Source organism: Erpetoichthys calabaricus, chromosome 11, assembly GCF_900747795.2.
Source record: "Erpetoichthys calabaricus chromosome 11, fErpCal1.3, whole genome shotgun sequence".
NCBI lineage: Eukaryota > Metazoa > Chordata > Cladistia > Polypteriformes > Polypteridae > Erpetoichthys > Erpetoichthys calabaricus.
In genome coordinates, this window is record NC_041404.2 from 70,493,328 (window position 1) to 70,511,508 (window position 18,181).

Below are 18,181 nucleotides of genomic sequence, written 5' to 3' on the forward strand. Positions count from 1 at the left end.
AAGCAGGGTCACGTGGGGCTGGAGCCCATCCCAACAAGCTCAAGGGTGCAAGACAGGAACAATTCCCTGGACAGGACACCAGTTCATCACAGTTAAATACATGTATTTTTAATACTAATACAAAAACTGTAATATTTGGCAGATTTTGATTTTCTCACTTTAAACATTTCATATGTTTTCTGTTTTCTATTGTGAATAAAATATGAGTTTGTGAAATTTGCAAATCATCCATCTATCCATTATCCAACCCGCTGAATCCGAACACAGGGTCACGGGGGTCTGCTGGAGCCAATCCCAACCAACACAGGGCACAAGGCAGGAACCAATCCCGGGCAGGGTCACAACACACTGCAGGCAAATCATTGAATTCTGTTTTTATTTACATTTTACACAGTGTCCCAACTTTTTTGGAATTGGGGTTGTACATTTTCTGTTTAGACATAGGTCCCATCCTCAAATATCTTATTATGTATATGCAAGTATTCCAAAATCCAGAAATATTAAAATTCAATATAGTTGTGGTCCTAGGCATTTTGGATTAGGGATACTTAACCTGTATTATATATGGTGTTACACTTAAAATTAGTCCTCCTTTGCAGTTTCTTATTATGTTTTATTAAGGCTTATTAAGTCATACTGTTCTTATTTTGAGCATAAAAGCAGTGGAATGTGAAAGGGTTTAAATACAGTACAGATTAGTACAGATAAAATTTGGATTGACAGTCATTGGGAAGCATTGTGCATGTTGCTGAAATTCACTTTATATTCATTTTCTCCTCATCTACATAACACTTCTGGGACATAAATGTGTCTGAGCAGCTAGACTGGGGAAGCCAAAGAATAATCAGCCACTCCATTAATATTATTGCTGAAAATTTAATTTGCAATCATGTCTGATTTTCACAATTACTTTTTGTTTTATAAGATGTTTAGAGTGTCAGGCTCTAGTAATATTGCCATAAAGGATTGATTTATGACATGATCTGATCCTCCAATTAGTCTAATCTTGGTTTGTGTGATATGCACGTATGTAGCTAGTAATATTAACATGAACATAATAATAAAATAATACATTTTATTTATATAGCGCCTTTCCCATGCTCAAGGCACTTCACAGAGTTTAAGAAAGAACGGCAGGGTATACAGTATATAGCATTGTACTAAACCAGATAAATAAATAAAGATGTGTAAGACAGTAAATTCAGAGAAAAAGCCTAACAGACAACATAATTGATGGCATAGCACACACACATACAGGTTACATGAATATCTTGACAGAGAGGTAAACTGAGAGAAGGGTAATAAAGTCAAGTAGAGCTAAAAGCCTTCCTGAACAGATGATTTTTTAGTTGTTTTTTAACATAGCTACAAGAGAGTTCCAGTGCTTTTGCAGAAATTGATACAAAGGATATGACTATACACCATTCTGAATGAAAATAGGCAAATATTGTTAACATTATTTTCTTTCCCTTTGGGTAAATAGGTGTTTTTCTCAAGCCTTATCACACATCATTCATATGTTTTTAGTAGGCAAGTTTTGTTTCTGTAAATGGACAGTTGGATCACGACAAGTGCACCATAGTTGATATTTATTTTGTACTTTGCCTTTACATTTACAAACTATTTCAAATCAAAGAATAACTTCATTTATCCTTGGTAAACAAATTCTTATGGGTTGTTATTTTGAATTAATAAAATTGCCTGTATGTTTTCTGTTCAAAGGTGGGTTCACTGAGGTAGGATAACAGAGAATCTACATTCTGATATGTTGGAATCTTTAAAATAATAGACTGCATTGTTATTTACAGGGGACATTGTTTGCAGTGGAGCCTTTAACCTGGTGTCCTCATCTCAGAGAAATTAACCCACTACCTTCAAAGGGTTTGAATGTGTTTCAGACATGTCTGGATTGTGAAACTCGTATGGAAAACTGGGTTTGTCTTGTGTGCTATCAGGTAAATGTTAAAGCCTAGCTCAGTATTTCCTGAAAACGTTTTGGTATAAAAATATAGAAAAACTATGCAATAATAAGTAATTGATCTAATTACAGTTAATTCTCTCTGCTGGTTGTATGATTGTAGTTTTATTCAGTCCCAACAAAAAAACTGCTAAACTACAAAAACCTATATAAACAGACAGGATTAAACAATCTGAGTTACCATTTACTTAAACTTGTGTTCTGGTTTTCAGAAGAATCCCTTTGTCACAGCTATGTTTATCTGTAATATGTTCCTGTCGGTGTCTGTCTGTAGGTTCACTGTGGTCGTCATGTGAATCAACATATGTTGAATCACAGTATATCTTCTGGCCACGTGATGGTTCTAAGCTTCACTGACTTGTCAGTCTGGTGTTACTCATGTGATTCATACGTCCACAATAAGGTAAGTATTATTTTGTCTGTAGAAAGTTTACTCAATATGTCACTGAACTGTTATATTATTATAACAACACTGTTTGATAGAATATTTATCTGCTTGTACAACATGTCTCAAAAAATTTACATTCAAGCTAAATAAAGGTTGTCTGTATTCATCATTGATCCAGAATTTATTTGTACGCTTAAGTAATGTGTGATATGCACTTAACAAATAAAATATGTTAGAATTAAAAACTCCCAATTGTTTTTCATATTTCAGATTTTTATACAAGATTAGCTTTATTACCTAGCTTTGCTGACGAAATTTTATAAGACTGTGAACCTTGTTGTAATGTTGTTGGTCAATCAGCTATATCAGAATAAGTAGGAGTAATATTAATTTTGAGCATATATTATTATCATTAGATGTTTATGATTTTCATTTGTTTATGTTGTTCTCTCAAGCATTTCTTTACTTGTTTATTGTCAGTATTATGTTCAAGCTTCTTTTTATTTTGCAATACCCATAGCCAGGCAATAAAACGCTATTAATGAATCGTGATTAACTTTAACTTATTGTAAACAGAATTGATGTTTACAAGGTGCACATTTACATGGCCCATGTAGTGACTGAACATTATAAAAGTTGTACAGAAAGGAATGGATGAAAAGAAGTTCTGATGCAGATTTAGTCACATGGTTTGTATGATATGTTTTGAGATAGTTACCAACGCACATTCCAATGTTGCAATTGGGACAGCATGTTTCTTTGCCTAGTTTTCTTATATTTATTCTGTTGCTTGCCTACGAGAAGATAAAATGACAGTACCTGACCTGCACAAGCAACACACCCCTTTTGTTACTGTAGGCTACCACAGCACAAAGCTTAGTGATTTCCACATTTCCCTGACATGAACACGAACAGCGCTTAGGAGGGCTAACATCTTGCTTGTCCTTGCAGTTGATTGCAATTATTTTACCTTTTTGTCACAGCTACTGTTGCAGCATGGTGATGTTTCCATCACTCAAATTCACCAAGTATATCATGACAGTTCTATCTTACAATGCCATGTCATGCATAAGTTTCACTTTCCACGTCAATGTCTGATGACCAGTTCACACCATCATCATTACTTGATTTGAGGAATGGTTCAGTTCCAGTTTATTGTAAAACTAAATTTATAACTTTTTGTTTGCAGTTGTATTTTTTGTTGGAGGCTCCAACCTATTCATGACTATTCATGAGTTACCTCACAGTCACCATAAAATAACAGAAAGCATAGAAATATTCATGATTTTTTTTTTCAGCATGATGTTACTTCATTAACTAGATGACAGCAATATACTGACCCATGAGTTATTCAGGCTTAACACTATAAAGCGTTTCATTACATGTCAGCCCAGGCCTGACTTGGGATTAACCATAAGTGCATAGAAATCTGCAACCAAATAGCACTCGGGGTTCACACCAATTTGGATAAAAGACAACACCAATAGCAGTATTTGGCAATGTTACAAAGGTGATGTAAAGGTAATTTCTTCAAAGCTAAAAACTCCTAAAAATCTCAAATGTCAATTAGCACGAAAGCCTAAAATTAGTACTGCTTAATTATATGGTGGGTTAGAGTAAATGTGTACCTACAAAAAAAATCAAAAGTCACTAATTATTTTTACTCACTCAGAAAGACTATCATGTTCTATTCTTGTAACATTTTGAAAACCAGCATCCCCATCAGCTATAGAAAAAGTCACCCTTCATTCTCTTCAGTCGTGGCTTGACTCCATCATTTAGATGTGGTGTTTTAGTCTTTTTTTTTTCCTTTTTTTTTTTTTTTTTTTTAATTTCAAAAAGTGCTTAAGACTGATGATTGATTGATATTGCAAACTTAATGATGATATGCAGTGTTGTCTTTTTCAAAAAATGTAAGGTTATGCAGTTACAAAAGATATATGTAGTTTAATCAGTTTATCTCAGATTTGTTATATATGGTGTACACAATAAAATGAAGTGGATGTATAGACAAATGCATCACAGTGCCACTGTCTCACTTTGTAGATTATGTCAAACATCACAATAGATAGTGATGAGCAAAAGAGATGAACTTTTCAGGTGTTATGTATCAGGTGCAAGTTTGCAATAGTAAAAATTAATAAGAACAGATATTTTGGTTTGGGAGGTTTTAAAGTTTTTTTGGAAGAAAGAAAGAAAGAAAGAAAGAAAGAAAGAAAGAAAGAAAGAAAGAAAGAAAGAAAGAAAGAAAGAAAGAAAGAAAGAAAGAAAGAAAGATCTTTAAGTATTTGCCATGCACTGTATATACTAGTATTGGCAACACATTTCTCAGAAAAGAGTCCAGATTAAAATAAACAGGGATAAACTGTCTTTTGTAAATGCAACATGGCTAAACACAGAAAGACAGATGCAGCAGTTGGTACCTTTGATGTTATCCTGCACTTGTCAATGCTCTCACTCAAGCTTTGTGAGTGCAATAAATCAGTGCACTGGCTGATAGGAATTATAGTCCCTACGTCAACAATTTGCCACAAGGTTGGTTGCAGATAAAATAGACGGGTGGGTGTTATATAAAATACCTTTTTTGTTTTTACTGGATCAGTTGTGTGAAATTGGGTAATTTCATAGCCACAGTGGCTGGCAAGCACTTGAGCTTTATAGCACACTTGCTAAACACATCACTGAACGTTTTGTTGGGGAAATTTCCTTTCCTTCATCTGTCTTCTGCAAGCAGCCTTCATTTGCATAAACTGGTGCACCCCATTTCTCTGTGCAATCACTGTCAATGCTGTTGTGTGTTAGAATGTCCCATTCACTGGAGCATTATTAATGATAAATACAGGTTAAATACCTGTTATAGCGAATACCAAAGTAACAAAATTTTCAGAATAACAAATAACTTTTTGTGGGACCGGACAAATGTTCATAGAACATCATGTTAAATGAATCTCATTTTAACAAAATGTAAATCTCAGTATAACAAACATTTTTTTCGTCCAAAAATGGCCACCGAATATAATAATACTAGGGGGCTCCGCCCCCTGCTCGCTTCGCTCACCAACCCCTGGCGTTGGGACATGACAAAGAGTGAGATGTATGAATTAGATATAGAATAGTGTGCAGCTCGGGCGGCACGGTGGCGCAGTGGGTAGCGCTGCTGCCTCGCAGTTGGGAGACCTGGGGACCTGGGTTCGATTCCCGGGTCCTCCCTGCGTGGAGTTTGCATGTTCTCCCCGTGTCTGCGTGGGTTTCCTCCGGGCGCTCCGGTTTCCTCCCACAATCCAAAGACATGCAGGTTAGGTGGATTGGCGATTCTACATTGGCCCTAGTGTGTGCTTGGTGTGTGGGTGTGTTTGTGTGTGTCCTGCGGTGGGTTGGCACCCTGCCCGGGATTGGTTCCCTGCCTTGTGCCCTGTGTTGGCTGGGATTGGCTCCAGCAGACCCCCGTGACCCTGTTTGGATTCAGCGGGTTGGAAAATGGATGGATGGATGGATGGATAGTGTGCAGCTTTGGATGATGCGCATAGAAATATCAAATAAAGTATCAAGAAGCAGAAAGCAAATGTCTATGCGTTGGAATGTAGGTGTGTTGTTTTCATCAGGACGTAAATGTAGAACAATATCTCTGTGAAATGGAGGCTCACCATGTTTACTTTGAAAGACAATTGCCACTTCATTAACGACGGGCAGATTGTATCGTCTTGGATCTTGTTCTTTGTCCTTTATCAAGACCAAAGCAAATGTAGTTGCCGCTATACCTTCTGCATTTGCTTTTGTATTTGCCTCCTTTTAAACTTCATGTAGCATTTTTATAGACTTAGCTAATGGGTGATTGTTTATGACATGAGAGACGTTTCTCATTATAAGCTCTGTGCATTGTTTGTTTTCAGGAAGGTTCATGCGTTGATAGATTGCCTCATCTGGATCTAGGATGTAGATTTGTGCATATTTGCGTTGTTGATTTGTTTCAGGGTGCACTGTTCCAATGCGATGCAATATTTGTCCACATATGCGAAAGCAGTATGGGCCATTGCCTTTTGGTGGCCTGATATGTACTCCGGTTGATGGAAAAGCAAATGAACTATTGTAGGATCTAATGCAGTTCATAAAGTTTTTACTTTCAGGCACATCGTTAGTTAGAAGCTTCTTTAGATATTCAGGATATAAATGTAAAGGAGGCAGTCTAATCTGACCTTTTTGACAACAACGTGTAAATTCATTACTTGTATTGCCAGTTGTTTCTTCTGTGAAGTTAAGTGAATGACAATGATTGCAAATGACATTCATTAATCCCAATGAATTTTCCTCAATAGTGGATTCCTTATTGAAGGCGTTTTCAGTCATTTTGCGTAAGCGTTTAACAGGTGTGTGGCGTTGATGTCCGCGACGGGCATGTTTCGCTTTTTGCGTTTGATTGCCTTTTTGTTGCATGTCCATTATTTGTGACGCGCTATTTTTTTCTTTTTTTTTATTCGCCTCCGCTTTGCGCAAAGTCCGTTTCAGTCTACGCCGTGCATTGTTTGTATCGAGCCTTGTCCGGTTTTGTATGTCGGTCATTTGAGCTTGGTGCTTTTCGCGTCTTGCTTTTTTTTTTTTTCTGTCAGTTTATTTACGCGTTGTTCACGTCTCCGTTCATTTATTCTGTCTCTTCGCTCGCTTTTTTGTATGTGTGATACGCAAGCTCTTTCGGTTTGAAATCGTGCTTCTTTCGATGCAGCACTTTGACACGCGCGCTGAATGCGTCAACGTTCATTGTGTCTGTCCATTTGGGCACGTCTCTGTAACGGTGTCACTTGTGCTTTGCGTTTTTTGATCCGAGACATTTTTAAGCGCGCTTTATGCGCCGCCGTCTATTTTCTTGTTTCTTTCGTGTTCGTGTGTTTGTTCCCGTTATCCTTTCCGAATCGTTTTGTACCCGTGACCGTGTATTCATGACTTGTTTCTTTCTTAGCATGCGAAATATGGATAAGTAATAAGGAGGATCGCACTCACTGTTAATATGTATCCTTTTCTGCAGTTGAACGGTTAATAGTGCTTTATTGAAAGGACATCCACCTATGCTGACACCTATGCTGCCTAGTGTGAAGGTGTCGACGTTCACTTTAGAATATGTGGCTTTGGGTGTCACTTCTTATGGATGTGTGGGGGGGATTGTTGTTGCGCGAGCGTTTTCTTTCTTTTTGTGTTCCTGTGTCTTGTTTGAGTCCCCCTCTTTGTGTGTGTCCCGTCCCTTGCTTGAAGGGTCTGTGGGGCGGTTTTGTGTTCTTTTTTTTTGTCTTCCATGGGCTTGTTGAATCCCCCTCTTGGTGTGTGTCCCGTCCCGTGCCTGTAGGGTGGGGGGGGGGGGGGGGGGGGTGGTCGTGCCTTGCTGTTGTGCGCTCGTCTGTTCTTTTTTTTTGATGTGTTTAGTTTCGTGTGCAATGTGTTTCGTGCTTTCCCCGCGTTTGACTACTTTTTTATGTGCCTTTTCCTTTTTTAGGTGCTTGTTGCGCCTCATTTCTGTGACTCCTTTTTGTATGTGCTCACTCCTGTTTTCTGTGGTCTTGTCCGCCTCTCGCGGCCCCTCATCCGCCTTTGTCGCCCTCTTTTGTCTGCCTTTCTCCGACTCTCGCGGACTCTTTTTGCGCCTGCGCCTCTCGCGGACCCTCATCCGCCTCTCTCGCCCTCTTTTGTCCGCCTTTCTCCTCATCCGCCTCTCTCGCCCTCTTTTGTCCGCCTTTCTCGGCTCCTCAGCCGACTCTCGCGGACTCTTTTTGCGCCTGCGCAGTACGTCTTTTTGCAGCTACGGCCCATTGCCGGATGTGCCTGCGTCCATCATCCAGTTTAGCATTCTCGGTTAGTAATATGGATTATATGGCCACTCCTACACTTTCCGTGCCGAGTCTCAGGAACCCTGCAACAGGTTGTCTCAAAGAGAGAGACAGTGTGTTGCAAAATTTCCGGTCTCAGGCAGGCTCAGCAAGCATGTAGACATGACATCATACAGGTGTAGCCGAATTCTGAGTCAGTACTGCACCGAACATCCATGTGGTTGGTTGTGTTGTGTGCGGATACCGTACTGTTTCAGTTTCATAGCACTTTTCAAAGTTTTCTTTGAGATGAACAAAAAAAAAGTGAGACACAGCGTCACTTTATGCTGAAAGAAAAATTAACAATCCTGGAAAAAGTTAATTCCGAAATAAAGAAAAATGACATGGCAAAACCATTTTGGAATCACGCCTTTATCTTCATCTAATGTCACATTTTCATTCTGTATTTTCATACCTGTATTTCTGTTAAAAAATTAAATTTACATCTAATGTCTTATTTTCAAACAAAGTATTTTTGCAGTTTAAGAAACGCAGTTTTTTATACAGGTATTGTCAACCTTTGGTCATAGAGTTGCATGAAAGACAGGAAGATTAGGTTTTCAAGGAAAATACAGGTACTTTATTACTGTATAGAGGAGACAGGTACGGTCTCAAGAGTTCATTCAAATAGGAGCTGTTAGGAGCCGCAACATGGGCGATTGACCTTCTGTAGCTCCCATCTTAGATTAGAAGAACACCAGCAGCTCAGAATCACCACTGTGGTAGACACGGTCTGGAGAAGACAGAGCAGGAGAGTGTGAGTAAGAGCAGATCAAAGCCCGATGTTAAAGGTGACAAGCAGGATACTGCAGAGGACAACCAATTGCTTTGACCTTGGTTTTCTGTTTACCCGACGCAGCAGAGCTGCCACGGAGCTATCCTTGAGCTGCTGCTGTTAGACATGGTGAATCACCGGCAGCCCCGGGCACAATACTATATGTATTTTCCTCATATTTGTTGTAACAAAATTTCCGCTATAATTAAATATTTTTATGGTCCCATGAATTTTGTTGTACCAGGATTCCACCTGTATCAACAAATAAAAAAACTCTGGTTGGCTAGCTTTCTTTATTCTGCCAAGTTTCAATCAACTCAGTTAAAGAGTTTTTGTGATTTTGGCTATTTAATTTTTCTATTTTGGGGAGTTTTTAACCTCCAATTTTTAATATATCGAAATTTCTTCGTGGATACCTCCAGCCCTAGATCTATCATCTTGCCAAATTTCGGCTTTTTAGCTAAATGGGAAATAGTGAGTGAGTCAACTTTGCAATATACATATGTATAGCAGAGGTCTACCTGACATTAAATATTCATAACAATGCTATGAAAGATGTGCAGATATGAAGTATATGGGTTATGAAGACATGAATTTGCAACTGATCTACCAACACTATTAACAATTTGAGAGAATCTATCATAACTCTTACCTTGAAAATAATATGAAAGTTGTGTAAAGAATGTTCTGGCAGAGCTGCCTTATTAATAAGAGTAGGAAAATCATGCAGTCTTTATTTGCAACTAGCAGACTGAAACACAAAATAACATAATTATATCATGTTGTTACTAGTTGGGTTGGAGTTATAGTGTTTTAACTGATTTTCTTGATCTTTTCCAGGCCTTGGATCAAGCTAAGAATGCAGCTTACACAAGTTTGGGGAGGATATGCCAGGATGCAATTAATAAAGACTAAAGATATCACTATATGGATATCAATGTGATTCTCATGTTATGAAACTCATGGTTGATTGGTCAGCTTTTCAGGGGTGTTAAGATTTAATTTTTTTTAAGTTAAAAATGACTTTATATTATAATAATTACAAAAGTATAATCTGCTTATTCTGAAACTGTGTCTGACAGTTGCACTTAGTCATTTCTGTTGACTTTGCAAACTACAACCTCACAAATGCTTTAACCTTCCTCTTGTGTTAGCTTTCTGTTATCATCTCTTATGTTAATGGGTCGGTTTTGACCCATGTATTAAATCAGCTATAAAATACACTAAAAACAATAAGCTATCATCCAATTTGTTCCTCGTCTCTTGGTTACCTTGTTAGGCTTCCTTATCCATGAAAATGTTGGTTTTAATACTTTTGGTGTGGGCCTCTGGGCCTTTTTTTGTCAGTATACCCCTTGATTTCAATTTAAAAAAATGGTAAAATGAACCTCAAGAGAATCATATTAATAAATAAAAGGTTCTTGTGTTACCTGACTAATACTGAGGGGTATAGAACACATCTCTTAAATAAATTTGTTTTATTTATTTTTTCATTTTAATATTAATAACTAAAGTGACATCTATGGTGTTACGGGTTAATTTCATCCATCCATCCATCCATTTTCCAACCCGCTGAATCCGAACACAGGGTCACGGGGGTCTGCTGGAGCCAATCCCAGCCAACACAGGGCACAAGGCAAGAACCAATCCCGGGCAGGGTGCCAACCCACCGCAGGGGTTAATTTCAACCCATAGATATTTACATCAAGAAAAGGCAAAAAAATATTTTTTTCAGCAATAGAACTTTAATATAAACTGAAAAAAATGAAAAGCAGAACAGGTCATGACACAAAATATATATTTGCATGGTCAAATAAACAAAAACCAATCAAGAAAATCAAACAATATAGAAATAGAAATCAATTACAAGTTCCAAAACTAATACAAAGCTAAATCAGAGTAAAAACCTCTGTGTACAAGAACATGCTTGTGTATGTGTGTGTTTAGAGGCATGTGTGGCAAAAAGTGACACTTTTTGAGTGTTCTTTGCAGAGATATTTCTTGCAGTTGAAACACAATACATTTGTCTTTCTGTCCTTACTGCTTGGGCAGACCTGACACCTCTTTCTTTTCGAATCAGGCGGCCTGACTGGGGTTGGGGCTGTTTCGGTTGGTGTTGAGGCAGGGCTGGCTGAGGAGGATGCTGATGCAGATTCTCTCTGTGTTGGGTGAGCTCTGCAGCTGTCTGACAAAGGCTGCAGCGTCTGGGTCTCGGGGCACCCATTCCCTTCGCCTAATGTGTGGCTTGACAGGGGAATTTCCCAACTCCTCAAGAAACAGTCTCCGCTTGTTTTTTTTGGTTGAGTTCCACCCTTGGTGGATGTGGCTCCACAACACAAATACATTATATGCAGACACATCAAGGATGTTGTAAAACACAACCATTGGCCATCTTCTGGTCATTCGCTGGCATGTGTATGTGGCTGTCAGCTTGTCCAGGTTGTCCACTCCTCCTTTGTTTTTGTTATAGTCGTGGATAATTGTCGGCTTTTTGTCACTTCCTGATGATACAGCTGCGTCCTTGTGAAGAGTAGACATGAGTATCACATTCCGGTTTCTTTTTGGACAATATGAAACAACAGTGGTGGTGTCTGTAAAAGCAAACTTTGAGGAAAGTGGAGCCCTGCCCTTCACCTGCAACATTTCAGCAGGCAACTCAGGTTTATTTTTCTTCATTGTTCCCACCATGGTAAGTTTCCTCTTGAGAAGTTCTTGTCCGAGGTCATAGCTGGTAAAAAAATTGTCACAAGTGATATTGTGACCCTGCAGTCCAGTGATCATATCGAGGACCACACGTTTTCCTTGGTTTTTCTCAGGGATGCCACTCGCAGCTTTGCCTGTGTAAATCTGTAGATTCCAGGCATAGCTGGTTCTTGCGTCACAGGCTGCCCGGATTTTTATGCCGTATTTCCCTGGCTTACTGGGTATGTATTGCCGGAAGGGGCATTTTCCTCGAAAAGGGACAAGACGTTCATCCACTGTCACCTCTGGCCCTGGGTTGAACATCAGCGGAAGGAGCTGCACCCATCTCTCCCAGACATCCTTGATGGGACCAAGCTTGTCAGATCTCACTCTGGTCTCTCTGTTGTCAAATCTGAGGACTCTTGATATCATTTGAAATGTCTGAAGTGACATTGTTGCCCGGAAAATATTTCTGCCTGTTGATGCGTCCCATAGACTATCAGTGGCCTCATTGCAGGATCTGTACACTCCAGCAAGAAGAAGAACACCAATGAAAGCATCCAGGTATTCCTCATCAATGTCTTTCCACATGTCGCCATGGACTTTTTTTCCTTCAAGGTTCGTCATAGTAATGATGATTCTTTTTAGTGACAATGGCATAAATAGCTCAAAACATGTTTTGATGTCACTGACTCTGGTCAGAGCAAACCTTGTGATTCCAGGGGTCATTTTGATGATATTTGCAGCAGCTGCCATGCCATGTACATCATGAGGTACTGAGCTCCAAAAGATCTTACCATTTTTGGACTTGAATCTTTCAGCAGGAGCAGCTTCAGCACCAGTGACCTCCTCATCCGACTCATCAGATGTGTCTGTGTCTTCTGGATGATACTCCACATTGTCTTCCTCCTCAGAAACCTGCTCATCTGAATCGCTATGCTGCTCTGTGTCCTCTCCTTCATTTTCACCAAAAATATGATCCAGAACTTGGCTCACTGTAAATCTTCTTCTCATTTTTGCATGCTGCAAATTGTAAATGTGCACTCTGCAAGTCAAATGGCCACTCAAATGAGTGAATTCACCTCACATGTCTGGACATGCTCATCTTTGTTTGTTTTGTTTTTGTGCAGGTATACTGGAAAGCCACGCAAAATGAGAAAGCTCACATGATTAGGAGAGGAGCTGGTTGTCAGTGTGTCAGCTGACAGTGCACTTAGGATTTCAGTTTTGGCTCTAATTATTGCTTTATCATCGTATTATCATAACTGGGTCGAAACCAACCCTAACAACACAAAAGTCATAATTTCAACCAGAGCATTTTATAATTTAGTAAAAATATTTTTTTTTGCTTAATTTTGTTGAAATAGAGGTTCCTGACAAAGTCAAAAAGCCTTGCTGCAATAAACAAATTTATGTGATTCTTGTATGCATTTAAAATTTAAAACGGGTCGGTGCAGACCCTAACACAAGAGGAAGGTTTAACCTTTGTTGAAAGAATACAGTGAATGGACACCTTTCTCTGAGATCTGTGCTACCAGAGAATCAGAGCTAGTGATTCACTCCTTTACTTAGATTTGTTTCTTAACTTACTGTGTATCCGGAAAGTATTCACAGCGTATCACTTTTTCCACATTTTGTTATATTACAGCCTTATTCCAAAATGGATTAAATTCATTTTTTTCCTCAGAATGCTACACACAACACCCCATAATGACAACGTGAAAAACGTTTACTTGAGGTTTTTGCAAATTTATTAAAAATAAAAAACTGAGAAATCACATGTACATAAGTATTCACAGCCTTTGCTCAATACTTTGTCGATGCACCTTTGGCAGCAATTACAACCTCAAGTCTTTTTGAATATGATGCCACAAGCTTGGCACACCTATCCTTGGCCAGTTTCGCCCATTCCTCTTTGCAGCACCTCTCAAGCTCTATCAGGTTGGATGGGAAGCGTCGGTGCACAGCCATTTTAAGATCTCTCCAGAGATGTTCAATCGGATTCAAGTCTGGGCTCTGGCTGGGCCACTCAAGGACATTCACAGAGTTGTCCTGAAGCCACTCCTTTGATATCTTGGCTGTGTGCTTAGGGTCGTTGTCCTGCTGAAAGATGAACCGTCACCCCAGTCTGAGGTCAAGAGCGCTCTGGAGCAGGTTTTCATCCAGGATGTCTCTGTACATTGCTGCAGTCATCTTTCCCTTTATCCTGACTAGTCTCCCAGTCCCTGCCGCTGAAAAACATCCCCACAGCATGATGCTGCCACCACCATGCTTCACTGTATTGGCCTGGTGATGAGCGGTGCCTGGTTTCCTCCAAACGTGACGCCTGGCATTCACACCAAAGAGTTCAATCTTTGTCTCATCAGACCAGAGAATTTTCTTCCTCATGGTCTGAGAGTCCTTCAGTTGCCTTTTGGCAAACTCCAGGTGGGCTGCCATATGCCTTTTACTAAGGAGTGGCTTCCATCTGGCCACTCTACCATACAGGCCTGATTGGTGGATTGCTGCAGAGATGGTTGTCATTCTGGAAGGTTCTCCTCTCTCCACAAAGGACCTCTGGAGCTCTGACAGAGTGACCATCCGGTTCTTGGTCACCTGCCTGACTAAGGCCGTTCTCCCCTGATCGCTCAGTTTAGATGGCCGGCCAGCTCTAGGAAGAGTCCTGGTGGTTTCAAACTTCTTCCACTTACGGATGATGGAGGCCACTGTGCTCATTGGGACCTTCAAAGCAGCAGAAATTTTTCTGTAACCTTCCCCAGATTTGTGCCCCGAGACAATCCTGTCTTGGAGGTCTACAGACAATTCCTTTGACTTCATGCTTGGTTTGTGCTCTGACATGAACTGTCAACTGTGGGACCTTATATAGACAGGGGTGTGCCTTTCCAAATCATGTCCACCCAACTGAATTTACCACAGGTGGACTCCAATTAAGCTGCAGAAACATCTCAAGAATGATCAGGGGAAACAGGATGCACCTGAGCCTAATTTTTGAGCATCATGGCAAAGGCTGTGAATACTTATGTATATGTGCTTTCTCAATTTTTTTATTTTTAATAAATTTGCAAAAACCTCAAGTAAACTTTTTTCACGTTGTCATTATGGGGTGTTGTGTGTAGAATTCTGAGGAAAAAAATGAATTTAATCCAGTTTGGAATAAGGCTGTAACATAACAAAATATGGAAAAAGTGATGTGCTGTGAATACTTTCTGGATGCACTGTATGTGAGTCCTCTTATTATATTTTACTATATTTATGCTATGGTTGTGTGTTTTTTTATTTTGTATTAATATTATGTAATTTAATCATAACTTACTAAATCCAGTTCCTTAAGTGAGCTCTTCTATAACAGTATGGTTGATTGATATATAATGTATACGATTCATATCAGCTGTTCAGATGCTTAGAAGAAGACAACACGGATTTGCCTTTTTTCTGTTATACTGTATGCTTACAGTTTCTGTTGGTATTTTCAATGTAAAGCATCACAAAACAAAAACAATTTAAAATTTTCATTTGTTGTATCAACTTTCTTATTCCTCAACACTTTTTTCAGAGTGGTGGAGCCTGTCCCAGGAGCATCAAGCATGAGTCAGAAACAAGGCATGGGATGCTAGACTGTCAAATGGTACACTCACACTAGCACGTTTACTCACACCATACCAGTTTCAAGTTCCAAATCAACCTAACAGGCATGTCTTTTGGATGTAGGAGGAGTAGAAGCATCTCATATGGACAGTTGGATACAGAGCAAATGTGACGACTACACACAGACAGTGTCTGGTCTCTTGTTAAAGTCATCAATGAACAATAATTTTATCCCTGCATTCTGGAGAGTGTCTTCTATCTTGTGTAGCTGTTATTTAGGAGTTTTCCTCACGTCTTATAATTTTTCAGTGTTACGAGGGCAATCCCAAAAGTAAGGCCTCCTATTTTTTTAGAAGTACAAACAACCGTTTATTTTCTATAATGTTTACATCATTTTAAAGGTTAAAGACATTTATTTTTCTACATAATCACCATTTCAGTCGATGCATTTTTGTAGACGCTGTGGTAGTTTTAGAATGCCCATGTCATACCAGCTCGCCGCCATGTCCTTCAGGAAGCGTTGAACCTCATCTTTCACCTCTTCGTTGGAGCAGAATCGCCTTCCGGACAAATGTTCTTTCAACTTAGGGAACAGGTGGTAGTCACTGGGTGCCAAGTCCAGACTATAGGGTGGGTGGGTGATGAAGTTCCAACCGCCGATCTTTACGCATGTTTTCCTCAACCTTCGCGACTGTCTCGTCGGAAATTGACGGTCTCCTGCGCAAACTTCACACTTGGCAGTAGTGTTCAATGGGAGCTCCATTTTCAAGGGCTGCCAAGCCAAAATTGAGCATCCCAGCAAAGCCGCACATGCTTTTTTGGGAGTGGAGGAAGCACCAATCACAACAGTGTGGCGAACAGCCGTACGAACAGTTTCTCTACGTCCCCACCACTTTGGAGACCTTACTTTTGGGATTGCCCTTGTATATGAAGGATTTTGTGTTTTTTACATTGGCATTATTTCCAATGATTCAAGAAATAAATTCAAAATGTAATAGCTGAAGGCTTCAGCCAACCCTAGACAATATCAGATGCTTCTATTTTTTGCTGATAGATAGATAGATAGATATTACTATGTTTTAGATAGATATTATTGTTATGTCAGAGATCAAAAGCATATTGTTGTTTGACATTCCAGAAATTGGAGATGTTTCTGCTTTTTTAAGTTTAGGGCTGCACCTTCACAGCTCCAGAGACCAAGGTTCAATTCCTGGCTCAACCTTTCGAGGATTTGAACATTTTGTTTATTTTTACACCAGTTTCCTCTCACATCTTATAAAGCGTGCAGATTAGGTTGATATGTTCTTTATTGTATAATGACTTGGTAGGCATGAGTGTGTTCAGTTTCCATGGTTGGCTTCTGTCTTATACAAGATGCTTCCGGGATGGGCTCTGGCTCCGTCTATAACACAAGTGGAAGGTGAGTTTGATTATAACAATGAAAGGACAAAAACATAATTATGCAAATCATATTTATCATCCTTGTTTATGTTAATCTTCTGTTTTTAATTTAAAAGAGGAATTCATTCAAAGTGTTTCATGCTTTGGATCAGTTATTTTTTATTAATTTTTACTTTACAATTTAGTAACTTTTCCTTCTTGATACCATCAGAACTCCTCCACAAAACTCATACTCTTTGGAAGGCCTTTACCTTTCAACTTAACTGTAGCCTTCAAAGATACATAAAGAAAATTCCCTGATTTTGTCATTCAGTGTTTGTGCTAGACGTAAATACAAACGTAAAAGCTGAATTTTGTAGGTAAGAGGATTGACTTGACCAGTATGGACAACATAAATATGACGAAACATTCTACATTCTCATTTATGTCAAAATAAAAAAAGAAGAAATCTCCTGTAATATTATACAGCGCAACCCACACATTATTATGTTATTTTCTACTTAAAGAAAACATCTATTAACATGTTTTTTGAGAGGTAAAGAAATGAATTTAATATTTGTTTGTCTTTTTGATTGTGTGAAGTTTAAAGCAAACCAGTGGCTGTACTTGTAAAAAACTAAACATTTCATATACATTGTGTTCATAAGGTGTAGCAACATAAAATGTGTTCTTTTATTTTTTGTTTATTCATCTGTTTACTGAACCCTTTTAATCCAGTTTGGGTTTATGTGAAGCTAGAGCATTCAACACATGGAGTGGGTGATGGTTCATCATGGCTCACACTCACCCATACTCCCATACTCGACTGATTTAGAGTTGCCTGTCAACCTAACAGGCACATCTTTTTATGTGGGAAAAACAAATCTGAGACAAAACAATCTGCTGATGACAAGATCAATCAGGGTATATTCTAGTAATGATAAGGCCATGATTTGCAGCTTTAAGCCAGCAGCATTAACTTCTATACTTCCATGCTGCCTGACTTTAAATTTATAATATATTGTACATGACTTAAAATATGTTGCATGCTTACTGCATGCAGTTTGTCTATGTTCATGCCAGCCACGTGCTTTTTTCCTGCCAGGTATGGTGTGCTTACAGCCATGGCTCTCACTTTGAGATTATGGTAGCTGTAATTTTATAGAAGGCTTATTTAAAGTGTATTTAAACTGGCTAGTGACCTTTAGTCTTTTCTCACTAATCTAATTTCATGTCATCCTTTTTTGTGCATTTGCCACTCTCAATGACGTCTTTAAAAAAAAAATACCTTATTTGACCATGCTTTTCCTAACAATTTTTGATTTCTGTATTTTTGACTAGCTCCACTAGCTGCTTGTTTTTATTTATGTTTGTTATCAATTTAAATAAAAATTACCAGGATGTTATGTACATATGATAAGCCATTCCCCATAGCTTCCTGATGCTTCTGTGTACACAGCCTCACCCTGTCTTTGAAGATATTGTCCTGGTCATCACATAAAAGTGAAAGTAATATGCATCATATGTAACAATGTGGATTCATA

General features: G+C 38.9%; 1 protein-coding gene and 1 long non-coding RNA gene across 4 annotated transcripts in view; one reads left to right on the plus strand and one right to left on the minus strand.

The window, feature by feature from the left end:
• The window catches only part of hdac6 (histone deacetylase 6), a 101,800-nt gene extending 91,658 nt beyond the window's left edge, over positions 1-10,142 (plus strand). For all 3 annotated transcript variants that reach the window (XM_028813311.2, XM_028813312.2, XM_028813314.2), the window contains 3 exons: positions 1,809-1,955; positions 2,253-2,381; positions 9,831-10,142. In XM_028813311.2, coding sequence (XP_028669144.2) covers positions 1,809-1,955; positions 2,253-2,381; positions 9,831-9,905 — 351 coding nt within the window. In that variant the 3' untranslated portion in view covers positions 9,906-10,142. The remainder of the gene's footprint in view (positions 1-1,808; positions 1,956-2,252; positions 2,382-9,830) is intronic.
• LOC127529569 (uncharacterized) lies at positions 9,988-15,505 on the minus strand. The gene is made up of 3 exons (XR_007936192.1): positions 14,889-15,505; positions 13,156-13,257; positions 9,988-10,128 (listed from the first exon to the last, which is right to left on the minus strand). It is a non-coding gene; the product is annotated as an uncharacterized LOC127529569 (long non-coding RNA).
• Between the last annotated feature and the right edge of the window lie 2,676 nt (positions 15,506-18,181).